This window comes from Arvicola amphibius, chromosome 5 (genome assembly GCF_903992535.2).
Source record: "Arvicola amphibius chromosome 5, mArvAmp1.2, whole genome shotgun sequence".
NCBI classification, from domain to species: Eukaryota; Metazoa; Chordata; class Mammalia; order Rodentia; family Cricetidae; genus Arvicola; species Arvicola amphibius.
In genome coordinates, this window is record NC_052051.1 from 87,972,554 (window position 1) to 87,986,210 (window position 13,657).

Genomic DNA, 13,657 nt, shown 5'->3' on the forward strand with positions numbered 1-13,657 from the left:
CCCAAAACACGAAACCCAGGCTCCCTGAAACTTCTGAAGCATTGAGATGGCATGTCCCAGGATTTCTGACCCTTGTAGGCAGGGCACATCTGACTCCCTGGTCTGCAGATATTTAGTTGCAGCTTTCACTTTTTAAACAGTGTTTGTGTGCCTCATGGTTGACTTTCAGCTCACTCTGCTATCTGGATTACAGTTTAATTAATCCCTCTGCCTCTCTATGCCCACTTTTGGGTTTTTATTTTATTTTGTGGATGTTTTGATTCTGGTCTGGGACTTGTAGCTTCCACCTCCCAAGTGCTGGGCTGCCCAACCTGTTCTGTAATTTGGTTGTTTTGAGGGTTTTTTCCTCCTATGGGATTGTTTTTTTTTTTTCCTTTAGCATCTTAATTTACTTTTGTTTTTACCCCGCTGAGGCAGTTCCATGCAGCACCTTGTCCTAGCACTGGCCCTTTTTGCTAACTGGTTTTCAACTTACTTGTTGGGGGAGGGGCTTTTGGATTTTCATGTCTATTTACAGTAGATTGATAATAAAATTTTCATAGAAATTAAGATTAAAAGATGGAAAGATGGCTGTAGAGATGGCTCAGAGGTTGAGAGCACTGGCTGCTCTTCCAGAGGATCTCAGTTCAATTCCCAACAACCACATGGTGGTTCACAACCATCTATAATGAGATCTGGTGCCGCCTTCTGGTGTGTAGGCATACATGCAGGCAGAACACTGTATATATAATAAATAAATAAATCTTAAAAAAAGAAATAAAGCACTATTTTAGGCCAATAGGATGATGTTAAATAAATGATTGTAATTATCTGTGATGCAATATTATACAGGTATTAAAAGTAGGGCAAATAGGCTAGTTAGTGAAAACAGTATACAAGAATTATATATAAAAAGTGTAAAACAAATAAATGTCTGCAGAGGGAAAGAGATCAAAAGAGATACCCCAAACACATCAGCAGTGATTATAACTGGGGGACCCCAAGAATATCAGTGGTGACTGTAACTGGGGGACTGAAAGCACATCAGTGGTGATTGTAACTGGGGGGATATGGGTGATTCTTGCTCTGCTTGCTTTTTATGCTTTCCAAAATATTGTTTTTGAAAAACATGTACTACTTTTATGATGAAAAGAAAAACATTATTAATGCTTTTGCTTTTTAAAATTGTAGCTTGGTCAGGTGGTAATGGTGCATGCCTTTAATCCCAGGACTTGGGAGGCAGAGGCAGGAGATCTTTATGAGTTTGAGGCTGGCCTGGTCTACAGAGTGAGTTCATGACAGCCAAGGTTACATACAGAAACTCTGTCTTGAAAAACCAAAATAAAATAAAATAAAATAAATTCTAGCTTAAGCTCTAAGGAATGTATGAAGCAACAAAGACAAGGCCACATAGATCAAATATATAAAGACAACAAATGGAGTATTTACACTATGTGCAAATAAAAAGAGATAAAGTACAAAAAGTGCATGGTAGAATTAACAGAGTTAGGAAGATCAGGAATTCAAGGTATCTTTAACTACATAAAGACTTTGAGTCCAACCTGAGCTACATTAGACCTATTTTAAAAAAAAAAAAGGTGGGTAAGAGTATGAAGAATCTATGGCTCTCTTCTAATTACAGAGATTTTTCTGGAGATAATTGAATGATGAGAGTGAAATGTCAAAAACATTTTTTTTCTGCTTCTAGGTACTCAGAAGTGGCCTAAAGTTGGGATTGATGTGTGATAACAGAAAGATGAAGGAAAGCAAAATGAACACTGAGTTAGAACTTGTCATTGCTAAAAAAAAGTAAAGTAAAATAACCAATGAAGGGCCTTAAAGAGAAAGATGGAAAACCTGAGAAGCAGTGGGTCAGAAAGCAGGTTTAGCCTTGGAATTCAGGGGAGTGGTGTTTTTAGGCAGGAGGAAAAAAATCTAGATTGGAGACTTGGGAAAAAAATGAGAGGTTGTGTAAGTAACCATGTGTGAGAATATCACTTCCCTGAACTGGGTTCTTCTTACTGTGCTCACAATAGACCATTTCAGAAGATTTACAAATATAAAAAATATAAAATCCCCCACTCTTAGTATACATTGGAATATTAACCATTTTCAAGCATGGGCTTGGAGGTGTGGTCACAGTGAGGCCTCAAGGACAGCAATGACAAAGCAGAGAGTAAATGATTTACAGGAGTCCTTTCCATTCTATTTCTCCTTCTACTTCTAGGGTCAATGCAAGTATGTTTGCAGTTGAATGGAATAGCAGCTTCTAAGAAATACAAAACAGATGCTAGAGGAAAACATCCCAGGGTGAGTCAGGGTCTGCTTATAATTTGCCATATACTTGTTGTTGTTGTTGAAATTTTGACAGATTCCTGCATTCCCAATCTGTCCAGGCAGGACCAAGACTGTAGTAGATCTAAAAATGTCATACTACATTTACTCCTAAGCCTGAATGTTCTGTGGAAAGAACCAAAACAAAACAAAACAAAAAACAAACAAACAAACAACTCTCTTGGCTGATCTCAAAAGAAATATTCTTAAGAAAAGGAACATATTCTTCCTGATTCACTTCTTTGAAAATAAACTACTTTGGTGTAAATATTAACCATATAAAACCAGCCTCTTGAAACAGAACTGAATCTAAATTCTCATAACTTTCTGTTTACTAAAGTTGTTCAGAAACTGGTAAACTTTTTTTTTACATTTTTAAAAATATACTGGCTTTGGAAAGTTACATTAGCCACAGTAAGTGTCACTTTCCCGGAAATACTGGTAATGTTTCTATAGGAACTTAGCTATATCACATTCTCTCTATATGTAGCTCTTTATTGATTCTTTGGGAATTTCACATCATGCATCCCAATCCCGCTCACCTCCCAATCCCCTCTCTCCATATCCTCTCTTCACCCCTGCAGCATCCCCCTCACAAATCAATTAAAAACAAAACAACACAAACAAACAATAACAACAAAAACTTCACTCCTCCATCTTTCCCATCTTTCCAGCCTCTTCCTTCAACCTAGTGGTGCTGGGTGCTGTGGTGTGCCATTCAGCACGCCTTTTCTCCAATCAGCCCCCCACAAAAATGTTCATTGCAAAGAGTCATTGGTATGGCTCAAGACCTCTGACACACATCATCCCTGGACCCTCGCCAAAACTCTTGTTGAATATCCTGCCTTTGCACCAAGTCAGGGAGATCCTGTGGTTATTGTTCCACAGGACCAGTCTCTTCACACTCCAGCAGGCCATAGATGGGGTAGATGCTAAGGTGGGCCAACCCAGTGTTCAGGTGAGGGGCAGGGCCAGCTCTCCCAGGGCCAGTGAGGGGCGGGGATGGCTTAGCACTGCTATTAGATTTCAATATACATGGCTCCTATGACCCCTGTGGCAACTATGGACATCATCACAGACCCCAGCTGCAGCAGGAACACACACCTAGATATATGGCCCTTGGCAGCAGCTTGGGTCTAAACATTACCATGCCCCTGGTGGCAGCACAGGCTACTGAGATCAGTATGGTGGCAACAAGGTCCTTGACACCAACATTGTCTCAGGTAGCTGTCCAGACTCCAGCAATCCACACAGTCCTGGGTAGTAACAGGAGCCACAAGACATTTACCCAGACCCTGGCTGCTGCTGGACCATGGATCTAGACATGGCCCTAGGCAATAGCCTAGGCTCAGATGACACCATGACCCTGTGGCAACACAGACCACACAGATTGGTGGAGTCCCAGTGGTGGTATGGCCCTCAGACACCAGCATTCCACAGGTTGTGGCCTAGACCCTGGGCATCTGTGTAACCTTTGTTGGCACCATGGTCCATGGACATCAACGCAGACTTGGGTGTGACTGGCTCATAGACTGAGACATCGTCCTCATCAGCAACCCGGGCTCAGATGTCACCATGGCCCCAGGAGGGAATGCAGACCACTCAGATTGGCATGGCTCCAGGGTGGCATAGCCCTCAGGCACCAACATGGCCCCAGGTGGCAGCCCAGCCCCCTGGTATTGGCATGACCTTTAATGGTATCAGGAGCCATGAAAATCAACCTGAAACCTGGCTATGGTAGGGCCGCAAACACAGACATGACCCTACCTGTAGCCCCAGCTCAGATATCACCGTGGGGCCCAGGTTGGCAGCACAGGCCATCCAGATTGGCATAGCCCTGGTGGCAGCGTGGCCCTTGGACACCAACACAGACCCTGACTGCTGGAGGGACACAGATCCAGATATGGCGCCTGGTAGCAGCTTGGACACAGATGTCATCATGTCCCCTGGTGGCAGCACAGGCTACTGAGATCAACATGGCCCCAATGGTGGCAGGATACTTGAACACCAAAATGGCCACAGGTGGTGGCCCAGACCCAAGTATCCCCATGGCCTTGGTGGCAACATGGGTCATGTTAACACAGAATCTGGCAGCATAGGACCATGAACCCAGACATAGCCCCAGGCAGCAGCCTGGGCCCAGATGGCAAGCAGGCCGCCCAAATCAGCCTATTCCTCATCACCCATGCCTCTTCAGAACTATCTCTTACCATGGCATGCGAACCATTCCATCATCTTTCTCCCCCATTTCTCCACCATATACTTGCTCATCATAATGGCACCTACTTGGGCAGGCCTGTGGATGCCTTCAGCCAGCTCAGTCCATGAGGACCCAGGCTGCCCCATGGATGTCTTTCACCCACCTGAGCCACAGGATATCAGGCAGGCCCACTATATCACATTCCTAACATATTTGTGATGTGCATTTTTTGAATAACATGTAATCTATGAAACTGATTTATAATTGATGTTCAATTTATAGTATGTACCTGGAATTTTATGTGTTTTGTGGATAGCATAAAATGATTAAAATTGAGAAAATACAAAAACATAGCTAAGGGACTGGAGAGATGCCTTGGTTGTTAAGAGCACTTGCTGGTCTTATGAAGGACCTGGGCTCAATTCCCAGCACCCACATGGCAGCTCACAACCGTGTAATCTGATGTTCTCTCCCGGCCTCCCTGGCACCAGGTATACATCTCCATTTCCCCAGCATAAGGACTATAAATACATGTAACCATGTCCAGCTTTTCTGGCTTTTTTTCCACGTGAGTTTTAGGGATTGAATTCAGGTCCTCATTCTTACACTGAGTTATCTCTCCAACTCTGTGTTCCTCCATTTGTTTAGAAACATTTACAGTTCTTCTGTGCAGATGTCCTGCTGGAAATAAAAGATATTACCATGCATCAATTTGTTCTTTCTTTAGCTGCTTTATTGTAGATACTGATTATTATTTGGGGTAATGTAAAAAACAAAAGTATATACTGTTTCCAGTTTCTTGTTTCTATATTTACTTGTGAATGAAACATTTTTCCCGGGACACTGTTTTGTTTTCTCCTTCTGAGAAACCAACCCAAAACAGTAGATCATTGCAAGAATTGTTTTATTATTTTATGATTCTGGGCAGAGAGAAGGAAAAAAAGGTGAGAGGAGACAGGAGCTCAGTGCAGTCTGGAGATGCAGTCTGAGGATGGAGTCAGAGAATGCTGTCTGAGGAGGCAATCTGAGGACAGCATTGCCCCTTTGGGCTGAGCATCAGTAGAGATAAAAGGTCTCTCTAGTGGCTGGCTGCTCTGCTTCTCTGATCTCTCAGTTTTCTCCCCTTAATATCTGACTCCAGGCTTCTATTAAGAACAATTAGAATCTGTGCTACACCTATGGATCATAATCATATCGATCCTTCTCTTACAAGGAATCATTTAAATCATTGCCGATGCAAACAATACAATGCATTGTTGGTTCTCCATTTGGATTGAACAGTAGTCTTCCCAACATTACTATTGTTGGGAAACTCTTCTGCTCCATTTTGGTTTCTTTATGACTAATGAGCAAGCAAGTAGTTATGATCTTGAGCACTTGTTTCCCCATCTGTGGTACAGGTATACTCATAATAAAGTTTGTTTGAAATTACTATATACATCTTTATTTCTAAGTGTATGTGTGTATGTCCATGTCTATATGCAATTTGTGTGGGAGTACCTTTAGAAGCCAGAAATGTCAGATCGTCTGGAGCTAGAGTTAGGTGGTTATGAGATGCCTGAAATGGGTTCTAGGAACAAAACACACAACTTCCAGAAGAGCAGCAAGTGCTTTTAACTTCAGTCCTTTAAGTTTTAATGAGATAATATATAAAGTTTATAAAGTAGCACCTAGTCCTTGGTAAGTTATTTGTATGCATCTTAAAATATTCGTAAGTTTCAACAATAAAACATCATCCTCTATTACTTTTCATTCTTTGTAGCGATATTTCATTTGTATTTTAGTGAACAAAGCTTGCCTGAAGATTAGAATACAAAACAGCCATACTAGTCAGCCATACAGACCAGACAGTGGTGGTCCATGCCTTTAATCCCAGCAGTCATACTAGTTAACCAGAGAGGCCAGGGAGTGGTGGTGCATGTCTCTAATTCCAGCACTAGAGAGGAACATAAGGTGGGACATGACAGGCACTTGCTCTTTTTTCAGCCTGAAGATTTCATAGAGGTAAGAGCTCTCTCTATTGGCTTGGCTGTTTTGCTTCCCTGATCTTCAGGTTGAACTTCAATTGCTGTCTCTGGGTTTTTGTTATCATGCTACATTGTTTTTGTTTGTTTATTTTTTCAAGACAGGGTTTCTCTGTGTATCTTTGGAGTCTGTCCTGGCACTCGCTCTGTAGACCAGGCTGGTTTCAAACTCACCCAGATTCACCTGCCCCTGCCCCCCAAGTACTGGGAATAAAGGCGTGCACCACCACCAACTCAGCTTATTTTTTAAGTAAGCAAGCCATGGTATGTTACAATCATCAGAATAGCTTTGTAGGTAAATACACATACACTTCAAATATACTTCCAGTAGGAGAATTGTCAATAACTTACCTTTATTGGATTCTTAATGCCTTAGCTATCTGCACTGTTTTGTGTGTTTCCAAATGGAAAACAACATAATGTTCAGTTCTCTGAGAGAAAAGAATCCTAAGAATACCTAAAAATGGTAATAAAGAACAAGCAGGGTTTAGGAAATTTATTTCAGGGAAACTGTGAGATTATTTTAAGCCCTATGCTTAAAAATAAATCTAATTCACATGACTGACTTGAAATACTGAGGCCAAGAAAAGTCACTGCAAAAGCATTTAATAAAATACCTGTCCCTGTTTTTCCTTGGCTATGATTTTCTGTGAAGGCTTACTTCCTATCTTGATTGACACAGTGGACTTTATAGATAAACAGTTCTTTTTTTTTTCCTTTTTTTTTTTTTTTGATTTTCGCGACAGGGTTTCTCTGTAGTTTTTGGTGCCTGTTCTGGAACTAGCTCTTGTAGACCAGGCTGGTCTCGAACTCACAGAGATCTGCCTGCTTCTGCCTCCCGAGTGCTGGGATTAAAGGTGTGTACCACCACCGCCTGGCCCCCATGATGATGTACTGTTTAGACATCATGCATTGCTTTTTATATAGGCACATTTGGTTTCTCTGTAACATTTGCAGTGTGGGGTAAAACACACTCACATGTTCAACCTCCAGCAATCTTTCATTTGACTTATGATCAAACTCAAGGATTGATTAGAAACAAATAGGAGTTGGACAGTGAAAAACTATCAGAGATCTTTTACCCCACGGTCAATGAAGAAACTGAACCAGGAGGATATGCCCATTATTTTCCTATCCCACATTCACTGTGGCAAAACCACAATTCCAATTTTTAATAAATGACCCGAAGTTTAAACAGTAGCCTTATGAAAGCAAGACAGAACTAAAAGTTGATGTGAGAAAGCGAATAGGAATAGCTTAAAAACATTGATTTTTCCTGTTTAATTAAACTGCGTTAACTTCTATCGAGTCTATCTTCCAGAGTCAACATTTTAAGGCTCCCTTGACCACAAGGCTAGGGAACGCAGAGTGCCTGGTGATTTTTCCCAGTAAATCGTAAACAGACTCAGCGTGGTGGGGCTCAGGAGAGCTGACCAGAGTGCTCTGGAAAATCCAAGCTCCACTGGTGCTGAAATAACTCTCTTGTACCTACGGGACGAAAAGCATCCTCTTACCCAGTCAAAAGTATCTATCTCAGTGATAACAAGCGCCCTTTTTCCTTGTCAGAATTGTCCCGACCTGAGGCTAAGCAAGGCCCAGAGGAAGCAAAGCTGGGGCTCCTGCCAGCACCCCGACCAGAAGCAGGGAAAGGTCCACCTCGGTCCGGACCTCCATGGCAGCCCCGCCCCCGCCCGGCCAGCCCCGCCCTCACAGGCGTCTGCGTGCGCGCGCGCGCGCGCGCGCGCGACCCGGCCTGTTCCCCTTCCGAACGCCCGCGCCGCGCATGCGCACGGCGCACCGGCGGTCTCCGTTTGTTTGAACAGGAAGGCGGACATATTAGTCGGTCTCAGCGCTCCTCGCCCCACCCCCCAGGCATTCGCCTCCGCGACTCGCCCTTTTCCCAGCCTGACCGCAGCCCCTCCCAGGAGCTCCCGCATCAGCAGCCGCCGGGACCCCACGGTCGTCTTCCTCGCCGGGAGTCGTCTTCGGGCCGCCGACGTAGCCCTGCCCCGCCGGACACAGCGGTAGCAAGCCCAGCAGCGACCGGTTAGAAATGGGAGCGTGAGCCTGGTCTGTGGGGGTCAGGTCTTGGCCGAGGCTTGTCGGCGCGTCGGCCGGGCCGAGAGGAACCAGGGATGCGGGGCTAGACCGTTTCCAGCGCCTTCGAGCGGAGCGGGGCCGGCCCGGGGCCCAGGCGGCGGCGGCGGCGGCGGTAGCTGGCGCAGCTCCTCACCCGCCCTTCGCTTTCGCCTTTCCTCTTCGCCCTCCCTGGCTGCCCCGAGGGAGTCTCCACCCTGCTGCGCTCCCTCTTCCCGCCGCTGCCCTTCTCTGGACTGGGCCCCGCCATGGCGAAGGCTGCCCGGGCCCGCTAGGCTGAGGCGCCTCGCCGGAGCGACCCCGGCGGCAGGCGACGGCGCTGTCGGCTGTCGCGAGGGGCTGCCGGGTGGGATGCGACTTTGGGCATCGGAGCGGCTGCGGGTCGCTGTCACCCCCAGCCTGGGGTCTGGAGAGCCGAAGTCCCCTCAGTGAGGGGGAAGTAGGGGAGCCGGGCACACCGGTGACCCCGAGGTTCCGACTCTTCTGCCCGGCGGCTGCAAACCCCCCGCGGAGGAAGTTGGTTGAACTTGTTTTCCGCTGCGAAGGTATTGTACAAGTAGCAGCATCATGTCGACTGGGGACAGTTTTGAGACTCGGTTTGAAAAAATCGACAACCTCCTGCGGGATCCCAAATCGGAAGTGAATTCAGATTGTTTGCTGGTGAGTGCCGCTGTTTTCTCTGGGTTGCCTTGTTTGCTGTCTGGTTAACTGCAACTAGTCTCAGGTGTGCATAGTCATCTTGGGAAGATGCCAGATTTCTCTTTGGAAGAATTTCGGAGTACTAGTAAACTTCATATTTCAAGCCCCCTTTTAGCTATTTCACTGGTTCTCAGCTAGCTACTCTGAACTTAGGGTTTTGATTCCGCTTGTCAGTCACTCAAAATTCTTAGAAACTGCTATTGCAGGTCGTTTCAGAACATTAACACGTCAAAGCTTATAGTGTGAATACGATTTTAGCATTCATCTTCCCGATTAGATTGACGGTAGTATTGAAAACTCTACTTTCTATTTACAGAATTAGTTCCTGGGGGTTTGGAATTTAGACTTGGAAATGATAATGGAGAATTGATACCGAGAAAGTGATTTTTAAGTTAAAATTTTAGGTGTCTTGAGGCTAAAGAAACTTTGCTGAACGTTAAATGCAAACACCTAAGATAACTATATTAGGCCAGCACAAGGTTGATGGCTTTTGAAATGTCGTTAGTAAATATATCTCACATATATTAATAACTCCTTTTGATGGTAGTGAACTTACTATTACCATTTAAAAAATGTTTTAAAGTTCGTATGTCACAAAAAGTCAAAATCCAACCTAAAAATTGTCTAGTCGTTGATAGCAAATATAATTATTTGTAAATAATTGACATTTGAGCACAGCCAATACAGTTACGAACAGAATTTTCCCGATTACTACTAGAAGTTATATTTTAATACTCTTTCAGTTCAAACAAAATCACTTGATCTCTAAAATCATGTTTTAGTGTCTGTATGGACATGGGAGTCTCAGAGAATTATCTTTGTATATTCGTAGTTTGGATATTTAAGAATAATAGAATAATGCCATTCAGAGAGATGGCATTTTAAAATCTCACATTGAATGAGGAAATTTTGTAGGTTAAAAATGTGTGTTTCAGTTATTCTAAACATTTCTGTACAGTTTTAACTTGAGTAAGGTTTCTCACCAAAGCTTTCAGAATTGCCCTAAGCATACTTGACTATAAAATGAGAGAGTGTGGGTTATGTGCTTGAATTGTTTCACCCACATTATAGATTCTCTTTCATACTGAGAAACAAGATTGATCATAAGAAATTTGAAATTTTTATTGAATGATAAAAGTAAAAGGAATTAGAATACATATCTAATGTATTCCACGTTTTATATGTCTTTAAATATTTACTAAAATTGTGTCCTAGGTTTTATTATTGTTATTGTTAGTGATCCTGCCATTTTGAACCCAGCAAATGCTAGAGAAGCACTCCACCATTGAGATGTTCATCCTGTTTTGCTTTTTTCTCCCCCTTTTATGAAGTAGATTATAAGGAGGGTTTAGGAGCTTGTTTGTATTTTTATCGCTTGTTTTCTCTTTTGTTACAGCATCATTTGGTAGGTACCTGATAGAGTTGTGGAGTGTACAAGGAGATAAATACATGTTACATGGACTCTTGAGAGTTGAATCCACTTAGGAAAACATTTTAATAAAACATACACAGAAACAAAGAAAAACAGTTTACAGATTGAGAAAACAACTGGTTAATTCCAGATGACTATTTAGTATCTTTTAGTCATCTGTCTGTAACATGAAAACTGAAGGTTGCTGTGAGTTCAGAGTGCCAAAGTGTGCTTTATGATGAATAGGATAACATAGAAGATGGGTGCATCCATGACTGGCTGTGATAAAGTTGGAAGAATAGTGGGGTTAGATTTGTCTTATTTGAGTGCATTTAAGGCTGTCACAGAATAAATGAAGATTAATCTAGTAGTTATATGCAAGACCCGGGATAAAGTGAGATTGGAGAATTTTAAGAGTGCTATGATAGTCTACTGACAGTTGGAATCCCGAGTTAGGATATGAAAATGAGGAAGGAAGAATTGATAGAACTTCTTTGACAGAGTTTAAGAGGAAAAGGGAGAACCAGAGAGGCATTTAGTCAAATGACTCCAAAAATGTTGAGCCTGGGTTACATTGAAAATGGTGAAAATAATCAGGTTTTGAAATCGCTTAAGAAAAATAGCTCTACGGATGTATTTTGAATGTGCTGTATTTGACAGGATAGTGAGATGAGACAGGAAAAAGGGTCTGTAGACTATTGGAGATGTGGAGTTAAACTTACAGTGAAGGATAGTGATTTGGGAATCATTTACATAAATTTGAAACTGATATAACGAAAAGGAATAACCTAGAGAGAGATCTAGGTGAAAGACAAAGGTTGAATAAAAAGGAAGAGTCAAAGAAGCAAGCGCTCTAGGTCCTCTGCGTTAAGGTAGCCAAGTAGCTTTAGGAGTACAAGACTTTAAAGAAATGTTTGGAGAATTAATATTGAATGGACAGATTTGATTACTTTCTGTTGTAATCTTATAATCTTGATCTTTTTAAAATTCCATTATCGAAGGTGACTTGAAATTTTATTATTAGGTCACCCTGAACTTTAAAGATGGGGATTTTCTTTGGAAACAGAAATCCTCTTTCCAGTTTTATAGTGTCTAGCATGAATTTTCTTTGTACAACATTTTTATGTTTATTATTGGGCATTCATTCATTCATTTGCTCATTCATCCACTTACTCTACTATTTGCAGTGACTTATGTCACTACAGTTTTCAGTGAATCTGTAATTGCTTTGTATGGAATTTGGACCTGTTTTAGATGGGAGGTTTAACACTCCTTTTTCCTTGGTTGCCTCTCTAGCTTTGAATGTATGTGAGCTGTGTACATACAGGTACTGTTAGGGTGTCACCTCCTGGAGCTGGAGTTACTGGTGGCAGTGAGTCACCTATTTGAGTACTGTGAACTGAACTGGTGTCTTCTGCAAAAGCAACAAGAGCTTTTAACTGCTCTTCAGCCTGTCTCGATCACTTTAATCCTTGGTGACTGCTTTAACTGATACTCTGTTCATATTATTTGCCACATACTCTACTTGTCATTCTAGACTTTTATGATCTCTTTAAATAGGTTGTGGGATTGTTTGCTTCTGGATCCAGTTTTCAGTAATGAAAGCTCTCAAACCTCTTGGTTTCACAACAGTTTGCTAGCAAATGTCTTTAAATCTAACTTGACCCAGAAAACACTTATTTGGGACAGTAATAATGTTATCATTTATACAATAATACCTTGAAGAAATGCTGGTAAGTGGCTGTCCAACCTTTTCTTCAAGAGCATGACTTTCTTTTTGTTTTCTTCAAACTGGTGAAGTGTAAGATGGGTGGATAAAGGGGAAGGGGTATTTGTATTATTTACAACATTCTCTCACTGTTGTGTCCCTTAGTACATATTTGTTACAATTTTTTTCTCATTAGTCAATTTTTTTTCAGAATGTGGAAAACAATTGTAAAAAACTTTGTATGCTGGTTTTCATTTTTCTTCTGTAAAATTCTCTTTTTTGTATTTTTAACGAGTGCTTTCCCCATCTTTTCATTTTATATTTATTTTCTTCTCTTTGCCTTATTTTTTGTCTTGAATGTGATGAATAATGCATTCCAAACTTGAAGCATCAATTCCTTAGCACTCTTTTCATTATCTGTAAATCTTTTTATATACATATTTATTAATTGTTTGTGTGTGTATATGTCTGTGTGTTTCTACTTATCATGTAGATGTCAGAAGACAACTTTGTGTAGTTAGTTCTTTTAGGCCACCTTTATGCGTGTGCTGGGGGAGTATCTCAGGTTGCCAGGTTTGTGCTTTAAGCATCTTTATTGACTGAGCCATCTAGTTTGCTCTTTATTCTTTTATTTACTCCAAATTTTAAATATTCAACTGGCTTTTAGACCTCTTTGCTTAGACATACTATCACCTAGATTTCTTATATTCTAAAATAAATTATTTGTGTTGTTAATATCACTACTATCTCTGCCACTAAATGGGACATTTTGTTGTCAAGTTTTTGGCAATACTATTCCATGCATTTGAGTTTTTAAACAAAAGACTTAGAGTAGAATTTGAGGGTCTAGATTGCTGCATAATCTCCATCCTCTTACCAGTTAGGTTAATCACATTTGAGAATATGCTACTGTTGGTGGAATGAAAAGGCTTGAAATAATTCTTTGCACCTCATACTGACTCATAACTGTGTGCCTACTGATTTTCAAAGCTATGTGTCTACTGTTGTTCATAGATAGCTGTGTGCCTATTAGCACTCATGATTTCAAGTTTATGGGTTTAATTATTAGTAGGACATGATTTCTATTTCTATGAGAAGATACCATAACCAAGGCAACTTTTATAAAAGAAAGTATTTAATTGGGGCCTTGCTTACAGTTTCAGAGCCCATTATCATCGTGGTGGGGCGCATAGAAGCAGGCTATG

The 13,657-nt window shown here is 41.8% G+C and overlaps 1 protein-coding gene across 2 annotated transcripts in view; it reads left to right on the top strand.

Moving 5' to 3' along the window:
- Positions 1–8,336: 8,336 nt before the first annotated feature.
- Rock1 (Rho associated coiled-coil containing protein kinase 1) overlaps positions 8,337–13,657 on the top strand; it is a 139,930-nt gene continuing 134,609 nt past the window's right edge. The window contains exon 1 of one of the 2 annotated variants that reach the window (XM_038329667.2): positions 8,337–9,294. In XM_038329667.2, the coding sequence (XP_038185595.1) occupies positions 9,202–9,294 (93 nt within the window). In that variant the 5' untranslated portion in view covers positions 8,337–9,201. The remainder of the gene's footprint in view (positions 9,295–13,657) is intronic. The other variant, XM_038329666.2, reaches the window with a different exon arrangement.